The 26,979-nt window shown below is 32.9% G+C and overlaps 2 protein-coding genes across 9 annotated transcripts; both read left to right on the top strand.

Moving 5' to 3' along the window:
• The first annotated feature begins 10,751 nt into the window (after window positions 1-10,751).
• LOC18104939 (uncharacterized) lies at window positions 10,752-15,160 on the top strand. 8 transcript variants are annotated; one of them, XM_052447224.1, is made up of 13 exons: window positions 10,752-11,124; window positions 11,279-11,365; window positions 11,465-11,539; window positions 11,868-11,969; window positions 12,123-12,239; window positions 12,572-12,827; window positions 12,929-13,089; window positions 13,178-13,539; window positions 13,634-13,733; window positions 13,868-13,927; window positions 14,026-14,109; window positions 14,199-14,315; window positions 14,649-15,160. In XM_052447224.1, the coding sequence occupies exons 2-13, from the start codon at window positions 11,306-11,308 to the stop codon at window positions 14,949-14,951; spliced, it is 1,797 nt and encodes a 598-aa protein (XP_052303184.1). In that variant the 5' UTR covers window positions 10,752-11,124; window positions 11,279-11,305; the 3' UTR covers window positions 14,952-15,160. The 8 variants fall into 8 exon arrangements, with proteins under 8 accessions (XP_052303184.1, XP_052303187.1, XP_052303185.1 ...); XM_052447227.1 differs by having other exon boundaries at window positions 12,932-13,089; XM_052447225.1 differs by having other exon boundaries at window positions 11,288-11,365.
• A 7,486-nt stretch (window positions 15,161-22,646) lies between these two features.
• On the top strand, window positions 22,647-23,690 carry LOC18104940 (uncharacterized). The gene has a single exon (XM_006374933.3). It carries the CDS (start codon window positions 22,647-22,649, stop codon window positions 23,688-23,690), a length of 1,044 nt encoding a protein of 347 aa, XP_006374995.3.
• The last annotated feature ends 3,289 nt before the right edge of the window (window positions 23,691-26,979 follow it).

The following is a 26,979-nucleotide window of genomic DNA, read 5'->3' on the forward strand; positions in this document are numbered from 1 at the left end:
TACAAACGCAAGAGCAGTCCTTAGGTTTTTGAGTGGAGAAATTTCAAGTTAGTGTGGGGAGATTTTTTAGGAAGTTCCGAGAGACATCGGGGTATCTATAAACCTCGTTAGGGCTCCAAAGTCCAAGCTTTCTCGAGTGCTTGGTGTTTCATATGAGCCCATGTCGATATGTCTGTTCTGCAAAATCGAGTCCATAAAGAAGTCGCCAACAGTGTTGACAAAGCTTGAATCACACAAGAACACGTAATGAGATGATCATGGGACTTTAGGTTACACACAATCTCTTCGCGCTCTGGTCTTGAGCTTGAATTTCAAACAAAAAAATTACTCTGTGCCCGCTTTAGGTGGTGGCTTGGAACTGTATGCTCATATCCCCTTACTGTGACCAAGGCCACTCCCTTGTACCTTAGTAGATAGTAGATGCCCATGAACTTTAATTTCAGGGATGTCATATTTTTATTGAATAAAGAATTTATATATTTAAACCGTAATCATTGAATTTTGGATATCTATTCATATATTCATTATTATTTATTATTCAACATAAAATAAAAAAAATTAATATTTGTGTGTGTGTGTGTATATATATATTAAATGATAAAATTATATAAATTTATTTATGCATATATGTGTATAATGTTAAAACTATTGCATATATGATGCAGACGGAAGTACAACAAAACATCAATAAATACAGAAAAAAATAAAATAAATTATGGTTAAAATAAAAAGAATCCTGAAAATTTATTTTATTTATGAAATAATAGTTTGATAAATTTTGCCTCCTAAAAAGGTTTACAATATCTTGTACAGGCTAGAAAAACTGACCTAGACACAAAAAAAATCAGAATCCTAACAAACAAATAAAATTAACACAAAATCAAAAAATAAACAATAAATTCAAAAATATGTAGGAAGAATAGCAAAAGTAGCCCAAACAATATCCTTTTGGCATAATTTTGAGAGATCCAACAATTCGATGAGTCGTTTTTTATAGAAAAATAGCATGTAAATTTAATGTAAAAATTTGACTCTAATCCAATTATCGGATCTTCTTTTATTGACTATTATCTCGGTTTGGCACGACCAAACTTATTTTTAGGTTTAAACTTGTTTCTAAAGATCCATGAAAATATCTATTAGGTTTTTCATACAATTTGTTTGGGGTAGGTTCCTATATAAATACCAAAAACCCTTGATTTCAATAAACCCAACTATATTAATTTGTGTGAATTAATTTTTAGATCAAGTTTTTGATCGAGTTTAATGATATTCATTAACTATGTAGTATCCATTAGGGAAAATAATTAAAAAAAAACACTTATTCAAGTGTTAAGTTGTCATCCCCACTTATTTCTCTTTCTCCAAACCCTGGCACATGGTCAAGTCTTATTTTTTTTAATATTTTTTTACCTTCGAGATATTATAAAAAATTAAATTATATTTTTGTCTTTTCTCATACAACCTCTTAAAATTATTTATGATGTAATTTAAGTGATACACATCCTTAAAAAATGTTGAATTCAAATAACGAGTCATTAATATAGTGTAAAAATATAAATATAAATATTTTGATATTTAAAATGAATAAAATAAATAAAAATATCAGAAAGTAATAAAAATGCATATTGAATAAAGCAAGATATCTCGATAATAATAAAAATTTGGCGATTGATGAGCTTTAGTAAAAAAAATGAAAATAGCAAAAATAAAAATGAATGAAAGAATATAATACCAAATGCCCCCTTAACGTTTTTCCTTTATATTAATTTTTGAACCAACATGAATTTAACTATATTCTTTTATCTTAAAAAGCATCTCTCATATCGTTCTAGTATATTTTTAAAAAATCAATAATTTTTTTAGATATTGATTTTAAGGTTTAAACTAAGAAAATTACAAAAAGAAAAAAAAAATCCTTAACTACCGGATCAAGTTCTTGGAATTGCTTGCTTTTAATAATATTTAAATTCGCTATTCAACCATCTTTTAAGATCAAGCACAAGCTTCGAAGTTATTATCTTAGCATTATTTTTGACACATGATATGATAATGGAATTTACCATGATTAGAAGACAAACCCTCTTGAAATGACTGCCGAGAAAGGCTAGTTGGCAACCCAATTAACAAATCTTAGTTTATATGATGAAATAGTTGCGTGGTTTTATACCCGGTTTGGAAGCAATATAGCTTTTTTTAAAATATATTTATGTTGGAAAAATATTAAAATGATTTTGATTTATTAATATTAAAAATAAAAATATTTAAATATTTTAAAATATAAAATAATTTTTAAAAACATCTAACAAAAAAGTATCAAACATGCGATTATCCCATGAAAAAATCATACTACCTTGTTCGACTCCATTTTGATTGCACCATGAATTACTTTTACATCAAAACCACTATGATTAAGTTTTACTCTTCAATAATGGAGATTTGCAGGTGTCTCTTCAGATGATCTGGCGTCGGGGACCAAAACCAAGGCAGTAAATAAAGCAGTGACTGTTCTTTCAAGCATCAAGGGCCAGGCCCCGAGAACCAAAGTGGCTTTCGATCCTCACCTCTGGCGATGAAAAGAGAGACTTTTGGCAGCTGCCTTTTCTCTTTTATCAGTTTCCTTTAAAGCCCCATTTTTTCCATGTTCGATTTTGGCCTCACGCCCATGTAAAGTTGAGACCCCAGAAACCCATGCACAGAGCAAACAGCTTCCGAAGAAAGGAGGCAGTGGGGACAGGCCACTTAAAGCCAATGGTCGCCTTTGACATTGGTGGCTTGATTCTATGATTATATGCATTGGAGTTTTCTAGCCATAATATGATAGATATGATAGCATCCATCCATTCATTCACATTTTCCATCATTCCTATATTTGTATACTAACTAGTTTGATTTCCCGTTCTCTAATGTAGGATAGAGCTTTTGTTTTTTTCAATGTTAAGAAAGATGTGGATGCCGTTAATACTTTTTATTATAAGAAAAATCTATCCGCAAACTAAAAATATATATGTTTAATAAAATAAATTAAGAATTATATAAGTTAATAAATTATAATAAATTTATTGCTTCTAATATTATAAAAAGCTGAGATAAATATGTTATTATTAAAAAAAATTAAATATTTGCTTCAGTTAAAAATTAGATCTTTAAAGTTTTAATTGGTTTAAAACAATAAAAATATATATTTTTTTGCTAAATCAAACATTAATTCAACGTCGAAATCCATTCTTAATATCGTGAAAGCTCTATATAAAACTAATTGAAATAAAATAACATATCAAATTCTAAATCAACTTAATGTGAAATAATTAAATTAAAAAAAATTAAATAATAAAAAAAAACATTATAGATAAACATTATAAATAGCTATTGTAACCCACGATTGGGTTATGTCTTTTTTCTACCTTGCATCTTCATTTTTCTTAATAAAAAGTAAAAGGATGCAATAAAAAAAATGAAAAGAAAGTTTGAATGATCCAATAAAAAAAGATGAAAAAAAAAAAACTTAATATGGCTGGCCACTGTATATTACAATTAATATCATGGGCTAATCTAATCACTGCTGTTTCAACCATTCTGACCTGTGCCGCAGTACATGCTTGCTGGCAGTCCACTAGTTCTTACACAGTTAAATTATACAGGATGGTTTGCCACTGTATATTACAATTAATTTCATCAAATCAGGGGGGGGAATTGAAAAAAGGAACAAAAGAGAGTTTACGTGAATAAACAAAACCAGAAAGGCTAGATCTTGAAAAATAACATTCGGTGAAGAGCTCGAGATCAGGAAGCTTATGTGGCTGCAAAAGATAAGCCTAAAGAGAGAGGCAGTACAATCATTTTGGTGGCATGACGATCAACTTCAATTCATCATCAAAAGCCCCCCCACTCTGAAAAGCTTCAAAGCCACATAATTCGTGCACTTTTTAGGAGAAGACATGGATGGATAGGTGTCTTTATGCAAAGAAATCAACAATTGACTTGTGGGGTATGCCCTTGTGGAAATCATCACAGCCCTTCTGCTGGTTACCATATTGCCAAGAGCACACCAGTCACCAGATGAAACGGGAACCACCCTTTTAACCTCTTTATATGAAATTGGTTTCTCGATGAGAATCATTTACTTATGCCCCATCATGATTCCATTGGTCTCTCAGCATAGATGATAGACCTACCAAGATTTCTCCTCTGGGGGTGAGCAACTGAGCATGGCCCATGGATCCACCAACGCTCTTTTCTCTCTTTCACACACAGTCCTTCAGCAATCGATACTTCAAAAAGTGCCCAAACCACCGTTTCTACTCATCACACTCTTAGCTATGAAAGTCTAATAAATTAATAATCCAGAAATTAACTCATGCATGATTAAAATGCTGGTCCTTGAGGTAGGACCGAATGTCTTGTTCTGTAATGAAAAAATGGCTGTCCTGGTGGCAGACACGCGTCTAAGAGTGGTTGCATTTCTCCTCAGGTAAAGCCATGAGGGTTGAAATAGACAAACAGTCTCCTACACCCAGGTACTACCAGCATAGCATGGCTGTCAAGACTCAAGACAGCAACAGTGCACAAAGTCAATACGAGTGAAGAATCATCTCCAGTAAAAATACTGTCATCACACAGCTACACTCCCTGCTTCCATCGGCTAATTAATTTGTTGATTATGTGCATAGTTTTTTTCTTCAAATTAAACAATCAACCCCAGAACTTATTACAGCTTTGCTGGATGGCAACTCATGACTTGTCCATCTCTTTGTTGCAACAGAGTCTTTCAGCTGGTCACAAATGCTCATATTATAGATTAGTTCTTGCTTATTTTGTCCAGAAATTTACTCCTCGTTACATTACACTGTTGAGATTGTGAAGTTATTCAAGAAAAATATCGAGACAACATGATGTAAACCCATTCAATTAACCTACATAGATTTATATCAAAAGCAAGAAAGTTATAAATTTGCTTTCGACGTTGACATCTCATCTTCTGATAAATTAGCTCGCTGTGATAGTTGGATTTGTAGGAAATTTTGTCTCCATGTCCGGCCTGGAGCATCCAAGAATCTTTTTTTTCTTCCGATTCATAAATAGCGGGGAAGACAGAATCTCCTATAGATTACGCATTCTCATTTGTAAAAGATGCAGAAGAGGTCTTGATCGTGCAAGATTAATGTCTCCATCCATATTATTAACAAAAAGCCAAAGATGACGGTGATATTACCGTGTTACAAAACATAGTTTACTATTCATTTCAATACTATCATTATTATCTTATTTCTTGGTTATTTTCTTTTTTATCTTTGCTTGGAGGGTAGAATGATTTTTTTTACAGGACATGGATGTTTTTTGAGAATTAAATGAGGTTATTTTGGTAATTATATTTATAAATGTTCAGAAAAATAACAAATTTAACTATAAAATAAAATAATTTGATGCTTTCTTATCAAGAATAAAATAATTATATTTTCATGTTTGGTAGAATAGTAGAATTATGACATTGCCCATGCCATTTTAATTTTTTAGCCTTGCATTAAGGGGCTTTGTAGTAATTTTCCCATGATTTGTTTTGTGATTGTTGATCGGTCTTGAAGGCATTTTTAGTTTTGTGCAATTACAAAAAAAACCTAAAAAAGCTGTTGGCACGTGCACAGTGCTTGCCAATGCGTTAGCCGCTCCGCTAACTTTGAACGACGCGTGCGGCTCACTTCAATGGTTGTACTGACGTTTCCACCGCATCATTGGATTTGTTTCGGCGTTCTTTTCCTCCTTGGATGACGCGTGTATGGTGGTTTGGTGCGGTTTAGCCAGAAATAACTTTTCTTTTTTCTCTTTCTTCCTGGATTTGCATGCAGGCCACGTAGAAAATCAAATTAGCCCTTCAATTGTTTTTTTTCCTTTCGATTCAATCCCTTTTCTTTTATTTGCAATTTTTTTATTTACATTGGTTGTTTTTAATTGGATTTTATTTTTTATTTCATCCCTAATCATTTGATTTTTAAAATTTATTTTCAAATTTGATGCTCATTCTTTGAATTACTATTTGTTTTGTTTTGAATTGTTTTATTGATTGATTTGTTTTTTTTTACAATTTCACCCTAGGCATTTTTTTCATTTAATTTTTGTGTTAAATTTGGTTATGTTTTTTTTAGTTGTTATTTTTAAATCATTTTCTTGATGGATTGATGTTTTAAAATTTTATCTTTGAATATTTAATTTCATTTGATTTTTATGTTGGATTTAGTCCTAATTTTTTTAATTGGTATTTTGTTTTTGTTTTTCATGGTTTTTTTATTGATTTTTTTTTCTCAATTTCATCTCTCGATGTCAAATTTAATCCTAATCATTTTCTCAATTTTTTGGGATAATTTTGATTTTTTTTCAAATTTTATCTTTATTTGGTTTTTTCTTGTTAGATTGTAAGCTCTTTTTTTTGCTACTCGTATTCTGTTACAAGCTTTTTATTGGTAGTTTTTCCAACGATTTCTTCATTCAAAATAAATTAGATGACATTTAAGATTTTTTATTGAACTTGCAGGTTTTTTAGATTAAATGAAGTTTAGGAGATTTGCCTGGAATTGTTTTAAAGCTTTTTTTTTTTTTTAAGTTTGACTCGTTTTGTTTTGATTTTCCTTCAATTAGATTAGCATCGGATTGTTTGGTAATTCAGATAAGCTCGAATGTAGTTTTTTCTATCCTTTTCTCATTGTTTTTTTTTTTGTTCAATTTATTTATTGTTGTTGTGTTTTTTTTTTTCATATTATTTAAATTATCACTTTAACCAATGACTTTGGACTTGAATTTTTTTATGTATGTTATTTTTTTTACATAAAAAAATTATTGTTCTACCAGCGGCGAAGCGCGAGCAACATCTCTAGTTTTATTTAAAAATAATCATTTATTTTTCAAAAAAGGTAGCAATAAAAACTTGTCCTAGATGGGTTTGGATAAACTTTTCGTTCAAATTAATTAAAAATCCTAAAATTTGTCACAGACGGATGTATTACGTTTCCATATATACTTGCTAGTTTTGCTGCTTGACATTATCGTATACGTTATATCATATATACAGTGAAGTGTCTCCTTGCTGTAATGGTGATCCTTCACCAAAGTTTTTATCAACAATGATAAAAAAAAAAAAAAAAAAAAAGTGGATTGGACTGATCTTTCACAACAAATCTAGAGCTTTCACTCATGTAGCCTCTAGTTATATTTGATTTGAATTATTGAGATAATGGGTTATCAAATCAACTAAAGAGTTATCGCGTTAAGTACTATTTATATTAAGATTTTTTTCAAGGTTGCCGTCAGCATATCTTTCATTAGAATTTAAACTTGTTTTTTATTTTGAATTAATTTTTTAGTATTTTTAGATTGTTTTAATATATTGATGTAAAAAATAAAATTTTAAAAATAAAAAAAATATTATTTTAATGTATTTCTAGAAAAAAAACACTTTAAAAAAATAATATTTACCAGACTCCTAAACCCCTAAAAGGCTAAAAAAACAACATTTTTTCTTGGTATAGACTAAGATATATAGGTTTAAATCAAGTTTTATAGTATCAACACGATGATTAAATTAAAACCTGACCAAATTAATAAGATTTTATTAGATAGATGTTTTATAATGGTGAATTATAAACCTGACCAGGTTAAATTCACGGTCATGAAATTTTCCAGGTAAACTTGTCGAGCAACGCTGTGTTTAACAACTATAATATGAACACAATGACGAATACCGAAGCTGATAATTAAGGCATGACAGGTGATTATTCAATTATCAACGTGAGAGCTGAACATGAACCGATCCAAATAATTTATCCGGCGTCTTTCATTACCTTACGGCGCAAGAAAACTGCTGTGTTTTAGTATTAAACTAATTATGAAGCAATTAAGTCACCATCTCAGAATCCTATCTGCCGCTCACAACTCAATTGCAACTCAGTGCAACTCGCAATTACACAAGCCAGGAGTAGCATTTCAGCTGTGCCACCTAAAAGCTGGGCATCGCTGTCCAAGTCTAGCCTAATTGAGTTGTCTCGTTCCATGGCCAGAAAGCCAAGCCCAATTATCCAAGGACTAAACCACCTTCCTAGCCAAAAGAATGATAAATTAAGATTAGCCAGGCGTGAATTATATATTAAAAATGTAATCAGTCACTTGACACTTGATCATGGTAGCTAGCGTGTCCATTTCTTCTTTTATTTTTTTCTTTTTAATTGCTTAAAAATCAACCTCCCATGATCATGAGTGATGGATGGCCTCGATCTCTCCCTTAACACCCACCCATTCCATGCATGTGTGTATATCATTTTCTTTCACAATATTGATATTATTATATTGCAGTGCAGAAATCCCCCCCCCCCTCTCTCTCTCTCTCTCTCTATCGCCTGTCTAATTCACTTTCTGATAATTTAAAGGCCCATGTACACATGAGCACCGATGGAGATGTATAGATTTGAGTGGTGGATAGGGTGAAAGCTTGACGAGAACGCCAGACAGTGCACGCTACGGTGGGGTAATTCCTTCGTATTATAAGATTCCATGATCTTTTAACTCTTTTCTTTTTTGCCGGCAGTTATTATTAAGATTGTGTTCGGATAGTATTTTAATATAGAAAAGATAAGTGTGAAAGGAATAAAAATCAATTTGGTGTTAAAGTGATTAATGAGATAAAACGTACGTGAACTAATTTTAAAGTTAATTAATTTTTATCTTTTTAAAATAAAAAAGTATAATGAGATATGTTTTTTTTTCTCATCTCAATATAACAATACTTTATTGTTTTGATATAATTAATAACAAAAAAAAGGTAAATATGTCATTTTTAATTTCAGAGATGTCGAGACTGAGAGATAACGTGGAGGGATTTTATTTTAATTATGAAGAGAAAATAGCTACAATTTTTATTAGTTAAAGAGAGTGGATATATGTTCTCTTCATAGAATATAAACTGAAAATTAATACCCCTTTATTTTTTCCTAGCATTTGTACAAAATAAAAGAAAGTTAGAGAGTTTGTAAGGTACTTGAGAAGCATGCTTACCAACAAAAATCCTCATTATTAATTATTGATTAATCTTATTAGATTCTTGAATGGTGGAATTTAATCTGAAATTATTACTAGATAAAGTCCACTTGAATTGATTATCTTGTGGTATATCACACTTAATTGCATTTATTATAAATATAAGCAAATTGGGTGTCATATTGATTTTTTTTTTTAAAATAAATGGGTAAAACACCATCACATCAAGGCAAGAAGGAGCTGTGCAAGGCAACAATTATGGGACCAAAAAAGGAAAACGAAATGAAGAAATCACGAGAACTTATACATATAATTCTGCAATTGAAACAAGGAAAGAGTTGAAGCATTTCCATCAGAGGAAACGTTCAGCACGACAGCCGGTAGTGGTACGTACCCATCGAAGAAGGGACCCGAAATTTATTCTTCTGAATTCGGACAAAAATGATTTCATATTATTACCACATGCATTATTCCCTTCTACCTCAAGGAGATGGTCGATTGAGTTCAATCAGACCTCCTTCTTAGGGTTATTTTTTTTATTAGCTTGCCAAAATTTACACCCTTTAATTTCTAGGAAAATCCATTTTTTTTTATTTTTTTTAAATCATTGCAACATTCACCCTTTTCAATGAAACATTGTACAATCAATGTTCTTAAATCTATTTGGACTCAACGAATCGATCTAGGACTCGGTTAGTTGTCTTTCAAATTGTATTAAAAAAATAATTTAAAATTAATTCGAGGTGGATTTACAATCTATATTAATCTAATAAAAAATCAAGTTTTATTTAAAAAGAAACAATATCAATCTAACTGACCTGTTAAATTTATAACTCCAAAACTCACATTGAATTGTCTTTTAAATTGATTTTAATAATTATAATTAAAAGATAAAATTAAAAAGGAGTAAACATATTAAATGACCAATACGGCAATACCTGGTCTCGAAAACTTGCTCCAATAAAAATTTCGAAGAACAAAAAAATGTTTAGCTGACAAACACGTGCTTGATGCAGCCTTTGCCTTCAATAAAACTGCCACGAAGAACCCTAATTTAGTTAACAACAGGACTCACTGCCAAAATTAGCCAATCCCAACAACTCCCTTTCCTTCCAGAGTCAACTCATCATTACAGATCGTAACAAGATCAAGAAATCTGGACATTTTGGTAATATAAACAAGATGATCGAGGGACATTTTAGGTATAGAACTAGAAAAGGTCAGTAACTAAAGAATGTTGGAAGTGAGAGGCTTCACGCTATTTCATGATGACGCAGACAGAGCCTGCAGTGCATGTGTGCTGTGCTCTAGGAGTTTGCCCGTAGCCTTTTTGTAAAGCTCTTTTTTTTTTTTTACCGATAACAGATACGAAGTAGTATCGGTCGGAGTAAACCCGTAGGCCCAACAGTTAATCCGGTGATCCATGAATCTAATTTGAGCCCCAATAGTTAATCCGTCCGGTGACCTATCTATTTGAATCTAGTCTCATATTAAAACATAGAAGTTATTTGACTAAAATGACAGTACTTCTGAGTTAAAATTTAAATGAGATTTGATTTATTTTTTTCAAAATCATGAAGTTTAATTTTAAAAAATTAAAATAATATTAGTTTAGTCATTATCAAAATCCTGTACTGGATCATAGACAAATCATTTGTACTTAACATGTATAAATTTTAGTAATAACATTGAAAATCAAACTCAATTTTTACTCAAGAAACTGGCTCGAGGAGTCCTTTGGCAAAGCAAACCACCTCGTTTCACCTTAGACAGTCACATAAACATTTACGTACACAGCCACCCCATCTCCCTGTCTCCTTTTAAATAATGTTAGCAACTTACCACACAAAAAGAGACAGCAGCTTGAACACTTCATCTTTGGCTGTCTCTGTTTCCACCCCCTCTTTATCTATATATCTATGTATTAAAAACTCTCCTGTATATAAACAGTTAGAGAGTTCAATTCATTGGTTTTTAACTCCGCCTGGAATCTGGGTAGTGGTGAATTCAACTCACAGTGATCGAGGAACGCAGAGATTTAAGTGATACTTGACTTTTAAGGCATTGAAGTTTCTTGTATTTTCAAGGAATGAACTTTGTGTAAAGGTATATATGAATCTGGTGATGGTCCTCTGTTTTTTAAATGCTCATTCAATACGGAGATGGGGTCGCTGTTGTCTCTCTTCTTCTTCTTCTTCTTCGTGTTCTGTTCTGCGATGTTCCTTTTAATGAAGTTGTTGAATTGGGTTCTTTAATGAAGGACTTGCAGATTTAAAGAAGAGTACAGATGAATACTAGGGTGAGGACTAGGCTCCACTCCATGAAAGCTCCAATGAAGCATGAAAAAGTAGGCACTTAATCTCTCTTTAACTGCTTATTTTATTATTTGTTTTGAAAAACGGTTTGTACTGTAGATTATGGCCTATCTTTATCTTTCCAAATATAGCTTTTGCCAGAAAATATGGCTGCAGTTTCATTGGGGAGGATCCAGAAGTTGAAAGCTTCAGGAAATTCTAATAAAGTATGCATATTTAATGAAAATCTGAAAAGGATTTTCAGTCAAATCTATCATAGGGATATTGCCTTGCTTAATCTTTTTAGAGTATGGATTTCTGATTAGGCCTGTAAATCTTCTACCTTCACAAAACTCTTTTCAGTGATTGAAACTTCTTTGAACATTCTGTCATCCACTATTGTTTTCAGATGATTTTTAAGGCATGTTCCAGCCAGCTTTGTTTTGTTTTATGTTCTTGCTTTTTCTTCACTCTTCTCTGCATAGTTTATTTACCTTTTTATCACTTGAGAATCTGATTGTTTTGGAATTTCTATTTAAATCTATTTTCTTGAAGGAGAAGGTTGGAATGCAGGGGAGCAAACCAAATGTTGCCAAAAAAGCAGCAAATAAAAGACAGGCCTCAAGTAGAGAGAGGAAAATAGCATTGCAAGAAGATGTATGATCATGTTTTCTTGTTATACTTCAAAATAGATCAAACAATTTTGTGTTTTTCCTTTTCCATTGATGTTGTCCTGTCTTCAATGGAGCCATTGCTTGAAAATCACCTTTTCTTAGATTAATTATTGTGTTGGCAATCCCAATTATTCAGGTTGATAAACTAAAGAAGCAACTGAGGCATGAAGAGAATATTCACAGAGCTTTGGAGAGGGCTTTCAGCAGACCGTTGGGAGCTCTCCCTCGCCTTCCTCCGTATCTTCCTCGTACTGTTAGTAATTCATCATCCCTTCATATGGTTTCCGTTCAAATCCCTTTTGTGTTTTAAGTTCAATAGTTGAAACATGACTATAGACAAATAGTATTGCTATGAAGTATGAACATAGATTTAGGCATAGCAATTGGAGATTTGGAGCTGAATAAGAAACTTGGAAGAACTTAATTGAAAGATGTGAGGGAAGAAAAAGAGCAAGTGACCCAATTCCAAATGATATATCAATGCTCAACTAATGAACTTGAGAAAAACTAATAAACTTGAATACTTGCCTAACCATAACATATTATCACCACAGTGAATTTGATTCTGGATTTTAGTTTCTGTAGACGTTGGAGCTGCTTGCAGAAGTGGCTGTTTTGGAAGAGGAGGTGGTTCGGCTTGAGGAACAGGTTGTCCATTTTAGGCAAGATTTGTACCAAGAGGCTGTCTACATGTCAAGCTCCAAGAGGAACGTGGAAAGTGTTTCCGATTTATATCACTTGTACCCAAATAAGAACCCCAAGCCAGATCAGTCGAAATCCTTAGCTCAGAATGTGGATGAGTCAGCGACATCCACGATAAGGCATTTGCCATCCCTTTCTGGTAAGCTGGATGTTTGATTCAGTCAGCATATGATACATTGTGTATGCACATGGGAGCATTTTCCATCTTCACGCCTTAATTCGCCCTCATTGTTCTTTTAGCAGATGGAACAGGGAAAGAGAATGCATTCTCTACAGCTAATTCTAGGAAGAACAGCAAAGGATCCTCAATCAATAAAGCTCAGACAAGCAGAAATATGGTGAAAAGACCGTCTGAGGACAATAGACCAGCAGAGAAAAAATTAGATTCTCACAAGTCACAGGTCTGAATAATGTAATAACAGGAACATTTTCGTTAAGAAGAATCAATTTTATTAACAGCTAAATTAATCAGATAGCATCAATGTCCAGCTAGAATGCAGAGTACCAGACCAAGAAAATGCAGAAGCAAGAAGTCATGTTACTGCAAGCGAAGGGGTAACAGGAGATGCAAGCCCAAACAAGCTGTCTGAGGACATCTTGAAATGCTTGTCAAGTATTTTCGTACGGATGAGCTCAATGAAGAATAGGCGTACTGCAGATAATTTATCTTTCTTGTCAACATTAGTCTCTCAAGAAAACGAGGAAGAAGCCGAATGTCAGGATCCTTATGGTATATGTTCAGAGTTTGGGAAGAGAGATATTGGTCCATATAAGCGTTTGTTTTCAATAGAATCTGGGACGATTAATCCCAACCGAACATCAAATTCTTTGTTTCTACTTCATAGACTTGAGTAAGTTTTTCTTCTCTAAGAGATTTGATTGATATTTTCATTATATTAACAACATTAGTATGATTTATGTTCAATATATTTTCTGAATTGTCAGACTTCTATTCGGGAAACTTGCCTCCGTCAACTTGCAGAACCTCACTCATCAGAAGAAGCTTGCATTCTGGATAAACATTTACAATTCCTGCATGATGAACGTAAGCGACTCCTCTTTTATAAAATGTCAATAGTTTCTTTGTTCCAAATTATTTTGGTAGATCTGAATTTGAACATAATTTTCCTTTCTATTGGTATTAACGTAAAGAATTTTTACCATGTCACATTGCATCAGGCTTTTCTAGAACACGGAATTCCTGAGAGTCCTGAGACGGTTGTTGAACTGATGAGAAAGGTATGGACTATCCAGGAACTTCTCTTTATGATATACTATTTTTTCTTGCTTTAACCATGAATGGTGATAATTTTCTGGCCCTATTTCTTATTACTTAGGCAACAATAAATATCGGGGGACACTTGTTAAATGCAATAACGATCGAACATTTCATCCTTAGGCTGCCTTATTACTCAAAATATGTAAGTGGTGGTCATTTCAACTTCCATGAAAGCTTTTTCAGAAAATTAAAGACTTTCTCGCATGGCATTTATTCCTGAGTTTTGATCAGACAATTTCCAAGGGTGCAAAAAATGATGAGATGGCAGCGAGGAACAAATTTGGATTGGAGCTATCTGAACCATTGGTATCATTTGCCCTTTGCTGTGGTAGCTGGTCCTCCCCTGCTGTAAGTTTTTACGTAATGCAGATAAGTTTCCACGTTCGATTGTTTTTACATAACGATCATGTGATGTTTACTAACAGTCCAAAGTGCAATGCTCTTATTGTTATGAATCACACATTGTTGCATGCGAAGACTAATAAGCTCTAGGACATTTCTTCAAGTGTTTTGCATTTGTGCTCATGCTTATTTCCAAACTATTTACCATTTGTGGAATCTCTTTAGACCTCGAGAACATTGGTTTCTTGCTTTCATCTCGATAGATTTTCAATCAATGCCTGGTCCAGAGTGGACAGTAGGTTCCATCAAATACTGATCTGTGGACTTGTTGAAATGAAGGTGAGAGTGTACACCGCAGCTCAGGTTGAAAACGAACTGGAAGAGGCAAAAAGAGATTATTTACAAGCTGCAATTGGAATTACAACGAGCAAGTTTGCCATCCCTAAGTTATTGGATTGGTATTTACTTGACTTTGCCAAGGACTTGGAGTCATTGCTTGATTGGATCTGCCTTCAGTTACCCAGTGAACTAGGGAAAGAAGCTATTAATTGCCTCGAGAAAGGTAAAAATGAGCCTCATTCACATTTTGTCCAAGTTATGCCATATGAGTTCGGTTTTAGGTACCTTTTGTACACAAAATAAAATTTTGTTTCGTTACAATTTTTGCTTTATATGATTATGTGGGAGACTCATTTTTGTACATAGCTATAGGATAATATCAAAGTTTAATGTGTAATTCGGTTTCATTGTAAGCATCTGTAAGAAAATTTCTCTCTTCCATTAAGATATTCTGCTGAGAGAATGCCCGTGGAAGGGTTATACATAATAAAATGATGGAAGGTTTTATATAAGGTGATTTCTTGATACATCTTTCTTGCCGTCTTGGCATCTCTCACTTCAGTAAATGCCTACCTATATGAGGCCTAAAAGACCTGTATTTCGGCATTTGTAAGAAAACCATGGATGCCTAATTGGTCTGAAAAATATTGCCTGGTGTATAACATAGGAATGAATGGTCTGAGGTCCAAGGTTTTAGATTGCTTCCTGTGTAACTAATTCCCGGCTGCACTGAAAATGAAAACAAATGCGAGCGTCCAAGCAGATGACAATCCCATTAGAGAAAATTAGGTGTGGTCAGTGCAGACAATCTCTCTGCCGAGCATGCATAACAGTTAATATAATTCCATTTGAAGACATTCAAAGAAAAGTATCGATGCTGATTCGTCACCTAATGCTTGTGGTCCTAATGAAAGCAGGCCAGATTTCCTGCAGAGGCAGCTATTTTAATCAATGGTTTGGTTCATGTTGGTGCCATTCTCACAACACTCATGTGGCAGCTTTCAGGACCAGTTAGCAGACCAATCAATGGCTCGTGCAACAGTTGAAGTGCTTGATCACCATGAGCTTATTGATGATTTTTTTTATCTTAAACATTTGATGGAACTATCTTTAACCATCTTCCTAGAAAATTGTCTGCTATATAATGTTCATACTTCCCTGACGAACTATGAAACTCGGGACAATTAATCCATTTATAATAAGCCGACCGAAGAAGATACATACAGCAGTATCAATCAATGATCTAACTAGAACTTGATCCCCAAAAAAATCATCTAATTAGAACGGGGGGCAGATTTATATACCTATGTTTCATTGGGTCGGGGGCTTGAAGGAATCTAAATTTTGTCCCATGCAGAATAAAAAATATAAATCATGCGAGTGGGTGGTCGGTGGTCCAAGCTTATTTCCTTTATGATAAGGGGTTAAATCTGCCACCCAACAGAAGAAAGTGCTTTTTCAAAGTTGATTCCTTCTAAAAGATAAAGCCTGTGTCTGGTGGTGGTTCTCGTACTTGGTACTGTACAATTACACCTATATCTTATTATCTTCTATTAGAAAAGAGCGTTGGCCTATGCCACGTCTGGCATGGCCCAAGATTATCTTTTGGTAGGTACGGTACAGTCTCTAGATGGCAAGCTATTAAATCTGGTATTGAATTTCACTGTAGAAGATTAGGTGAGGAAGAGAGACTGAAGAGGTAAGGTTCCTGCCCTTCTTTACTCAACTTCGAAGATTGTAGGTTGGTCCCCAACTTGGATTTCCCAGATGATAAGATATCAGCTTGTGAAGCTGGATGGATAACAAATGAGAAATTAAGAGAAAGCCAGCATTTATTTTTCATGATTTCATGGTGATGAAGGAAGCAGTTCTGTGGAACGTGGTCTAGCAAATGCCCTGGACAAAGTCAAGGTCGAGGATTAGGTGGGTTACCTTACGGATTGGCAGTTAACATGAGTCAATGATTTTTTTAGTTTTTATTCAAAATAGTTGTTGTTTAGGATAAAAAAATTGTTTTAAATTGAAACAGTGTTGTTTTTTTTTTTTTAAGAATTAATCACGTTTTATTCAAGATTTTGATTGGATTATGAGTTAATTCACCAGGTCACCGAGGGGTTTTCTGGATAACTACTTAAACGTTACAAATCAAAATGAAACCCAGTTCAAGTAAATTCCCAATCAACTCAATCGAAAACCAGGCTAAGTTGCAGAGCAGTGGGAGAGAGTGCTGCATTAAAAAGGTCTAATGGATATATGAGGGCAACTCTTGGCGAGAAGTGGTGGATCGAGTCTTTCATGTCCATACACATTGGTCTCTTATAAGTACGAAAGGCCCAATATCTTACAAAGCTACTTTGTTTAAGGAAACCAAGTTATCTTGGGCCTCGGTCGGCTAAACCTTTGGTCTCTTCTTAAAAGTCTGAGGAGTCATGGTGGGCTAAACATGAGCAACCTATCGAATTGTGTTTTCCCCGAGTTGATTGATTCGCTAATTAACCTAAATTTTTAATAAAATTATAATGGTTTAATTCTCATCTAATTGAAACTCGATTTGATTTGGATTTTTTGTCACGAGTTAACCCATCGAATGAGGATTTAAAGCAAGCAGTAATTTTGGAGTTGGTGGAGTTTAGAGTTTAGACAAGATATTTGATAATCTAACAGGGTCTGAATCCTTCCCGGTTTCAATTTTTATTCTATTTTATGCAATACTTTCATGCAGGGCTGTCAACGGTTCAAGTCGGATAAGATTATAGTAGATTCGGATTCGATCTGCATAGAGAAGTGAATACTTACCCTGTGTAGTATAAAGTCTACAATTTTGAAAAATCCGTAGCGTGTTGCATAAGCTTTTTGTCATCAAGGAATATGATATCCTTCGATCAAAGTTTCACAGCACAGGTACCGACTTTACTCGGTAGAAAAACACCCATCGACCACCTAACAAATTTAAAGATATTGCCCTTGCTGTTGTGTCCAAGGAATCTTTTGAAACGTGCGAGCATGACTATCACAAAAAACTTGTCCCGTCTCTTCACTGCAAGACAAAAATGACAAAAAAGTGAAAACGTGAGAGTGGTTGGTATTTCGTTTTTAAAAACATGTTTGGTATGAAAAAGTATTAAGGTATCACGATTTGCTTTTTGAATTTGATGATAAAAATAAAATAAAAATTATAAAAATATATATTTTTAAATAAGAAATACTTTGAAAAATAATCTCTGTCATATTATCAAACAAGCTATAAATTGATTGTTTTTTAGTGTTTTATGATGGTTTTGATATATTAATAAAAAAATATAAAAACAAAATTATTCTAATATATTTTTAAAATAAAAACACTTTACAAAGCATTTTATCCCATAATTTTAAATAATAACCATGAAAGTCATTAACAAAACTGGCAGCTGTCCAAGTGAATTTATTCTATTCAAACGGGCATCTTTGCAGTGAAGACGGCGTGCTAGAGCATTCACCTCTGGATTTTTTGTAAAATCCCTTTTGTCTGGGATAAATTTTTCTAAATGAGAAGAACACAAACAAGGAGTCTAGTTCGTTGTTTATGAACAGAATGTATTAGTAAATTTGTTGACACTTCTGTTATTTTATTACTTATTATAGCCGGTTGTTATTGAGAAATAATCAAGTAAATATTTTTTATTATTTTTTAACCAATAAAAGAAAGAGATCAAGAAATTAAACAAGTCAAGGCAATAAAATTTATTTTTTCAACCAAGCATTTCCTATTATTTGTTTTGTTTTAGTTTCTTATTTGTCTTATTATATGGCTATATAAATTCTATATGAGTTGAATGTATAATATATAATCAAATTATCAAATAACAACACCCTTTTTTATTCTAGATTTTTTTTTATTAACGTGGGTGTCCGAGTCAACTTACGCGCACTTCGACTAATCCAACGGGCCCTGAAATTAATGACCATGTAAGCCTCCAGTAGCCCTGATGTTTGTGAGACTCGTACTAATGACCTCTAAAGAGTAAATATAGAGCCTGACCAGTTGATCTACACCTCTTAGAGTTAAAAGATCAAACAATAAAGTCTCACTACCTGTGAGAATCGAACTCACAAGAAAATACTTTCTTAATATAAGAGCAGATCGATCATATCTTGCTTTAAATATTAGCTTTTATTTTTTTTACAAGCAACTTTATTTTATTTATTCGACCACTTTAAAATACTTTATTTTCAATCATTTTTATTGTCTATCAAATATTTTATTTACTAACCCATTTCAATGATAGATCAACTTGTGATAAAAAGAAATATTCAAGATCATATGGATGACCAAATGACATCAAAAGAATTTTAAAAAATATAGGTGCAAGATAACAAAGCCGGACAAGAGAATTAAAATCTTACATCAAAAGAAAGACAAAGAAAAACAAGACAAATTTAGAGCAAGTTGATAAGTTTTTGCACAAAAAATAAGATAATACAAAAAAAATCACCCATTTTAAAAAAAGAAAGAGTTCTTCCCAAGAAAAGAAAATGAAAAATAACTAAGGATCGATGATAAGAACAAGGTATAGTGTGAAGAATAATAAGCCAAAATATAATTAATGACTATTTAAAAAGTCAAATCTTGAAAAGAGATGTTTGGCTAGAGAAATATGACAACAATCATGAGAGAAGAAAATAAGTAGATAAGGCTACAATGACACTAGAAATTGTGTATGTCAAACTTATAAAAATTAAAATTATCATGAGATTGAGGTTTGAGAAGGCGTGTTAAGAAAATAATTAAAGTAAATATTATTAATTATTTTCTAATCAATAAAAAAAAAAAGAGAAGGGGATGATAAAGTATTTTCTATGATTTGCTTTACGTTATTTTCTTATTTATCTTATTATACCGCTATAGAAACTTATATGAGTTGAATGTATAAAATATAATAATCGAATAATAACATTATTTTTTGTTCTAAATTTTTCTTGGCAGTCGTCTTCTTACCTTCTATATTAGTATAATTTTTTAAGTTTTTTTCGTTTTCTTACATTCTAGATTAGTATAATTTTTTAGTTTTTTTTTCTCGAAATGAACAAGTCTTTAGTAGATTATAAGTTGTAGCGTCACAGGAAGCTATCAAAATCGAAAAAGTTTAGGATGCTCAGAATTGTTTTTTTTTAAAATAAAATTAAGATACGAAATCAAGTCCGAATCATATCAAATACAAGTTGATGGTGGAGTAATTATTAATTAATCCTGAATGGATTTGAAATTTTTTAATAGCAGTAAAATCATCAACTAATCCCGAGGAGATTGAAAAGTTTAACTCCAACGCCGTGTCTCAGCCCAACAAGAGAATTGAAATTTTACATCATGAGAAAGACATAAAGAAGAACAAGACAAATTAAAGAAAGTTGAGAAAGTTGACAAGTTGTTGTAGAATAAGAAGATACAAAAAAAGATCACTCATTAAAAAAAAAGACTTTTTTTTTAAATAAAAAATAATTAAGAAGTCATGATAAGAATAAGATATTATTATGATAAATAATAAATCAAAATATAATAAAAACTTAAAAAATCAAATCTTAAAAATATATATTTGGTTAGAGAAATGTAATAACGATCATAAGATAAGAAAATAAGTACATAAAGCTATAATGACAATAAAAATATTATATATCAAACTTATAAAAAAAATAAAATACTTTAAAAAACAACCATAACCACTATTCTAAAATAACAATCTAGCTCGGTTTATAACATAGTCTAATAGTATCATTTTAATTATTATTTTTTAATTCGAATCATAAATTAACTTGTTTGATAAAATCATCCAACTTTTTATTTATACTTCGCCAGGACCAAGTTTAATACCAATACTTCAAATAAAAGGGCTGCGAGCAACTCGTGCTAGAAAAGTATAGAATTGATTCGAAAGATTGTGGCAAGTGTCATCAAGCATTTGATAATCTCTGGTCCAAAAAATCAGTAATATTCGTATGAAATGCAGCCGAAATCTGGAAGATTTTAGCTGTATTTTCACAAAAAGTCTATGAATCTAGAAGTCATGAATTAGTCTAGCTTTGATTTTATGCGTTAAATAACTTAGATAAAATATAATCAGCCAATGCACGAGTAATTAATTAGATTTTAATTCTCAAGAAAAAATAATAATTGGACTGTTCATTGACTGTGATTCAAGTGATATCAATGTCCATTCCCAAAGAGTAATATCGATGTCTCCCCAAGAAAATAATATATATAAAAATGTAATCAAGGCACAAATAGTGGTCAATCGATCCCTTGGTTAAGAAGGAAACTATTTAATATTTATTATAATTAATTATAACATTATTTCATCATTTTTCATAAATTATGACATTTTCACTTCAAACACAAAAATATATAACAAAATGATCAATGACAAGAAATAAATAAATAAAAACTACGAGCCATTAAATAACAACTTTTAATATGAAATCCAATTATAGGATCTCACCAACCCGTTCCTCAACCTGGGCTAAATATTAAAATTTTTAATGAAAAGTTGATTTAATTTGATCTAATTAACTAGATGAAATAATCTATAACTTAATAAATCCAGTTAAAATTAAATTAATTTTTTTAAAAAAATAAAATAATAATATTTTAAGTTTTTTAATAAAAAACACTTTAATTAATTTATATTAATCTGAATTAATTTATCCTATAACTCGGGTCTTAAATCAACTCAGAGATTTAATAGATATAATATCTATTGTTTTTCCCGCTGGATTTGAGGAGTTTTGCCCTCGTTATCATTCACGGCATTATTTCCTCTGAGCTGCTGGCCTTTCTAAGAGTTAGACCACAGGAGAGATCAAGCACGAATTCATTGCGATAGACATGAAGAGGAATGAGTAAATTCAAAAATAAAAACCCAAAAATTTGCAATTGTAAGCTTTTGTCCTTTCCATACTTCCATTTTCGTACAACGTAGCAACGTTTTTATTCACGAGAAAACTCTTTATTTTACTAAATCTGATGAACACGAAGAGACAATAAGAGGCTAATAATAAAACCCCAAAAAAAATTTTTGCACAAAATTACAGCTTCACCATTGCGAGGTTTGTGTCCTTTTCATGCTATTGTTTTCGTCCTATCCTGCCACGAAACGCGGCTCTTATTGTGAGAGGAGACATTTTGTACCAGTTGACTGCGATGCCTCTTTTTTTAACTTGTTGAACCAAAGAGTGGAGGTCAAGCCATTCGGCCGGAGATGATGACATTCATGGTTCCATAACCTAATCTGATCATCTACTTCAACATGTCACCCTCCAACTCCATGGATAATTTACACGTGAAAAATAAATAATTATTTTAATCTAATAATTTAATTTGATAAATAAAATTTTAAGATATAATTTATATAATTCTTCAACATACTCCTATACTCCTTTAAGTAAAAACTTTTTGAATTTAAAAATTATATAAACTCATATTATCTTATGTTTTATTTTTATTAAATAAAATAAAGATGGTGTGATTTAAATTTATAATCGTTTGATTAATAAAACTTTGATATTTTATTAAAAAATTAATTTAACTTAATAGTTTAAGTTATCAAGTGAAGCTTTGTTATATAATTTATATAATTTTTTAATAATAGATAGTTTTGAATCGCAGGGGCAAATCTTATAGCTAATAACAAAATACCCCCCCCCCCCCTAATCCCCCATGTGAAAATGACAATGAAATCGAAAATCATATTCAATAATGGAGAGCAGAGCAGGAAACTGGCATGAAATAGGAAAAGTATCAAAAGGCGGCTCCAATTTTTTATGACCTCATAAAGTCAACAATCTCCGACCCTCCCTCCCTTCCCTCATCCTTCCTATTCCCTCTCCCCCTCTTCCTTATATTTATTACTTCCTTAGCAAACACCAACCTGTCTGATCAATCTTTCTTAAACAAATCCTTCGAAAACTCGAAAGCAAGTGTAGAAAGAAATCATGTTAAAACTAAAAGTTGCAATACCTGCGCCAGGCATGGATTTCGACTTCAACGAGGCTCGACCTTTGCCATTCTTGAGTGCTCCATCTACACCGAAACGGTTTGGGGATTACACCTTGAGCGCCCCAACAAGTCCTTCACGAGCTGCCGATTTTTATAGTTATTTCGACAGCTTGATTGATAGCAATGAAGAAGGAACTGGGGTTCCTTTTCATTGGGAAGACAGGCCTGGCACACCTAAATCACCACGGGCAAACTTCAACACTAATGGTGAAGATGATTTTGCTTTTGATTTCAGTGCCGAATTAGAAAACAAGTCACTCTCAGCAGATGAACTTTTTGATGAAGGCAAAATCCGGTCCCTGAAGCTTCCTCCTAGATTACAAGTCGATGATTCAACCCAGAGAAGCCCACTCTCCTCACCAAGATCTCCAATACATAAAGGGAAAAAGATGATACGTGAAGCTTTTTCGCCGAGAAAAAAGAAAGATTCAGATCCATTTGCAACTGCAGTTGAAAACACCCGCAAGAGAACAGATAAAAATGAAAGAGGGAGGGAGAGGGAGAGAGGTTCAGGGTTAACATCCAGTTCAAGCCGTAGAGCATCAAGATCTCTGTCTCCATATAGAGTATCTGAATATCCATGGGAACAAGATAAACAGCTACAGAAATTCACCAACCAATCAGCACCCAATCCAAAAGCTTCAGTACCATCTAATTCTTCTTCTTCAAAGAGTTCTTCAAAGAAGTGGAGGCTGAGAGATTTTTTCTTATTTAGAAGTGCATCTGAAGGACATGCGCATGATAAGGATTATCTCAGAAAGTACTCAGGTTCATTCAAAAAACATGAAGATGGCAAAGATCCGAGTTTCCGGTCCACAGACAGTTCAGGTTCGGTGTCTTCAAAGAGGAAAGTACCAGTGTCAGCACATGAGTTACATTACACAGTGAATAAAGCTGTATCGGAGAATATGAAGAAGAAAACTTTCTTGCCCTACAAACAAGGCATTTTTGGGAGATTGGCTTTCAATCCAGCTGCTCATGCTCTTGCCAATGGCTTTGGAAATATTACGCGTTAATCAAAACTTATTTCTTCACCAGGAGTGCAATATTCCCTTTTTGTCAATAAACTAAATTGTTCCTAAAAGAGTAGGATTTTCACAAGGAAAGTTCCTGCTGAATTCCGATCTTAATTTCTTTCGTTGATATCTTCTTAGTTCTTAGTGCTATACATCAATTCTTTGTTTTTCTTTCAATCCATTTCAATTGTAAAAGCATGGTAAATATTGGAACCATAGAGAATCGAAATCTCATATCTCTTATCTTTTCAGTGTCAATTTCTTTAATTCTTAGCATCATTGAACTCGGAGACGAATTTTCACCACCCATTGCCTCATGAAGCATAAGTTTTTCGGAAAACTATGTGAAGGAATGAAAATGTTTACCTACACATGGTTTAACCAAACAGAGGATCCTTGCATCCCCCCCAATTTTCTCAATTAATTAATTAGTCTTAACAACTCGATGATAACAAGAATGTCAAGGAAATAGAAGATGGATCAGATTAGAAACAGTGGTCTCTGATGTATATGGTTATCAAATAAATTAATCAGAGAAACGATTCTTGAATATATTATGGTGTTTTAGCAACTTCTGATTACCGTTTCAACATTCCACAAGGTCAAAATGTTACAACAAGACAGTTGTCCCTCTATTTTTTGAATTATAAACCTCTTGTCATGCATGGAAGCTTTTGAAAGAAACCACCAGATGACCTTCTAGATGTTGATTTCATCACACATTAATTTAATTCTCCACGGAGGAAAATAAATATACAGCCGGTGAGGGTAACCAAATAGACATTGTCAACTTCTAGAAGTGGGAAGACTTCATAATCACAATTGATATAATTATTAAAGAACACTCCATAGAGACCCGGCTGACTGGGCTCCTAGTCGAGGTTGTTGTAAAAAATAAAGTCAACTCAAAGCTAATATGGTTTGACTTGGACAACATGAACAAAACCTGGTTTAATTTTTATTTTTTATTAAAAAAACATTGTTTTAATTATCTCGGATTAATCTAGATTAACCTTTACAAATGTTCTGAGATAGCTTTAATTACTATGGATTCTACCATTTTAATATCTGAAGATTGTAGGCAATGAAACTTGAAGCGCAATGTTTACAACCAAAAACTAGCACCAACAGAAATGCAGCAATGCAACTCAATCTAGCAAACCAACCACTCGAGATGACCAAACATTATGCTGAATTTGGTGGTACGTTGTCTATCCATCCTATAATAAGTTGCAACCAAACTAGACCTGCCACGGAAGTAGCATGCAGTGCATCCGCTTTAATCTGTCATCGTAGGATATAAGAAGAAAACTTGCCATAGCTGCTGTTTACAAATCTACATCAGGGAGATGTCATATAGTTTTCATAATCCAATTTTGAATTTCCCCAAATTTTCTCATTTTTCATGTAAAAAATATCTTTTTAAAAAAAAATAAAAAAAAATAATATTTCAAATCAATTAGGCATGCACAACTATTCAGAACGCCGGGTAAATAGATAATTTAGGGTCTTGTTGAAGAAATATTGAAAAATAAATTGAAAATTTGATTAAAACTGCACAAATTAAAGGTTTAAGAAATAACATGAATAAAATTGCAAAGTTTAGCAGTTCAATTTTGATAAATAAAGGCTTAATTAAGAAGAAAGTTGAATATAAAAGCAAGATTGCAAAACCGAAGACATTCAAGGACCTAATTGAACTTTGAAAGGGCTTAATTGACTTAATAAGGGGAAAAATTCAAAGAATTAGAATTTTAAAGAGTTAAATGAGGACTCAATTGAAGAAATCTGAAACTAAAAACCATTTCGTAAGGCACGCTGAAATCTAAGAGTCTAATTGCAAAATTACAGGGGTGAGATTGAAAATACTATCAAAGATAAGGATAATTGTTGGCTTAATTGAAAGCTTTCAGAAGTTCAGGGGCAAATTAAAAAATGACTTCAATTTAACTTAATTCTCTTTTAGCAGACGACTTGTCATCAGATTTTAAACCAAGCCCGGAACGACATGGGTTTACACACTGTTCGTTTTCTTCTTCCTTTTGAGCCAGAGAAGCTGTCCGAGAAGCCACCAAAATGGCCTTGGTTCAACCCAAACTTCCCACCAAAACGCACCATATCTTCCCCAAATCATAGCCCATGTTACCTCCTTCAAATCCCACAGGTTTTTTCAGTTTGCTTCGCCCCTACGATGCTCCTTTGACATGACGAAAACCTGTCTTCAACAGTCCAAAAATGACAGGACTACGGGTGTTTTCTTTTCATGAAATGTGGAACAAGTTCGAGCTGTTAATTGGGATCTCCATCCACAAGATCTCATTCCAGCTTAAAAGATAGGAAGATCAAATATGAGGGGGGGAGGACGGATTTCTTGGATAGAATCCAATCGTTGCCCCTATAAAAACCCAAGGGAGGCCACTGTTACTAAAAAAGGACGACCGTGGAGTTTCAAGTTTCTTTTTTCAGTTGCCAACAAAGATCAACCCTCCGAAAAAGACCACCTTAGAGTTTTAGAAATCCAAGTCGCAACCTGACCACTCATCCCTTCGTTCATGCACTTCTCAGTCATCGACCAAAACCAGACCTCCATCTCAACATCATCGGTCAAAACATCAGGGGTATTAGTGACCCTGATAACTCTCTCTCTACACTTGGTCAGGTCAATCTTGTCGAGTCCAACACTGAAACTGGACACGATTTCGAGGTTGGGCAACTGGTGGATGAGCTGGGCGCCTGCGCCTGCATTGGCGTTGCCAACGACCGCGAGGATGGAGGCTTTGTGCCCAGCTTGGTTTCATTTTTTTTTTAATTTCTTTAATGGGCTGCCTTTCTCTTAGGCTTTTAGCTTTGGGCCCCAAAATTATATCTTCCTTGTGTGGGCTGCACTCATTCATTTAAGCCATGTATGCTTGATGGGCTTGGCCCGGGTCTTTTCACATTTTCCTTGTGCTATTAGACAATAATATTTATTTTAACATGGCCAGGTACTTCAAAAATTAAAAATAAATAAATTTTGCATCTACTGGTTTTGTGTTAGCCTTTTAAAAAAAAAATCAAAATCAAAATAATTTTTTTTTTCATATTTTAACATTTGTTAAAATATTTTGTTTAAGTATTTTCACAAAAAATTGAAAAATATAAAAAAAATATTTTACATGTATATTTGAAATTTATAATAATTTTATATAGTCCATTGGACCTTAGCCAAAATTAAAAGTTTCGTTGTGCTGCCATATCAAAAAAATTTAAATAATAAATTGTTAACCTTATCTTTAAATGAACTTATAGG

This window comes from Populus trichocarpa, chromosome 14 (genome assembly GCF_000002775.5).
Source record: "Populus trichocarpa isolate Nisqually-1 chromosome 14, P.trichocarpa_v4.1, whole genome shotgun sequence".
NCBI classification, from domain to species: Eukaryota; Viridiplantae; Streptophyta; class Magnoliopsida; order Malpighiales; family Salicaceae; genus Populus; species Populus trichocarpa.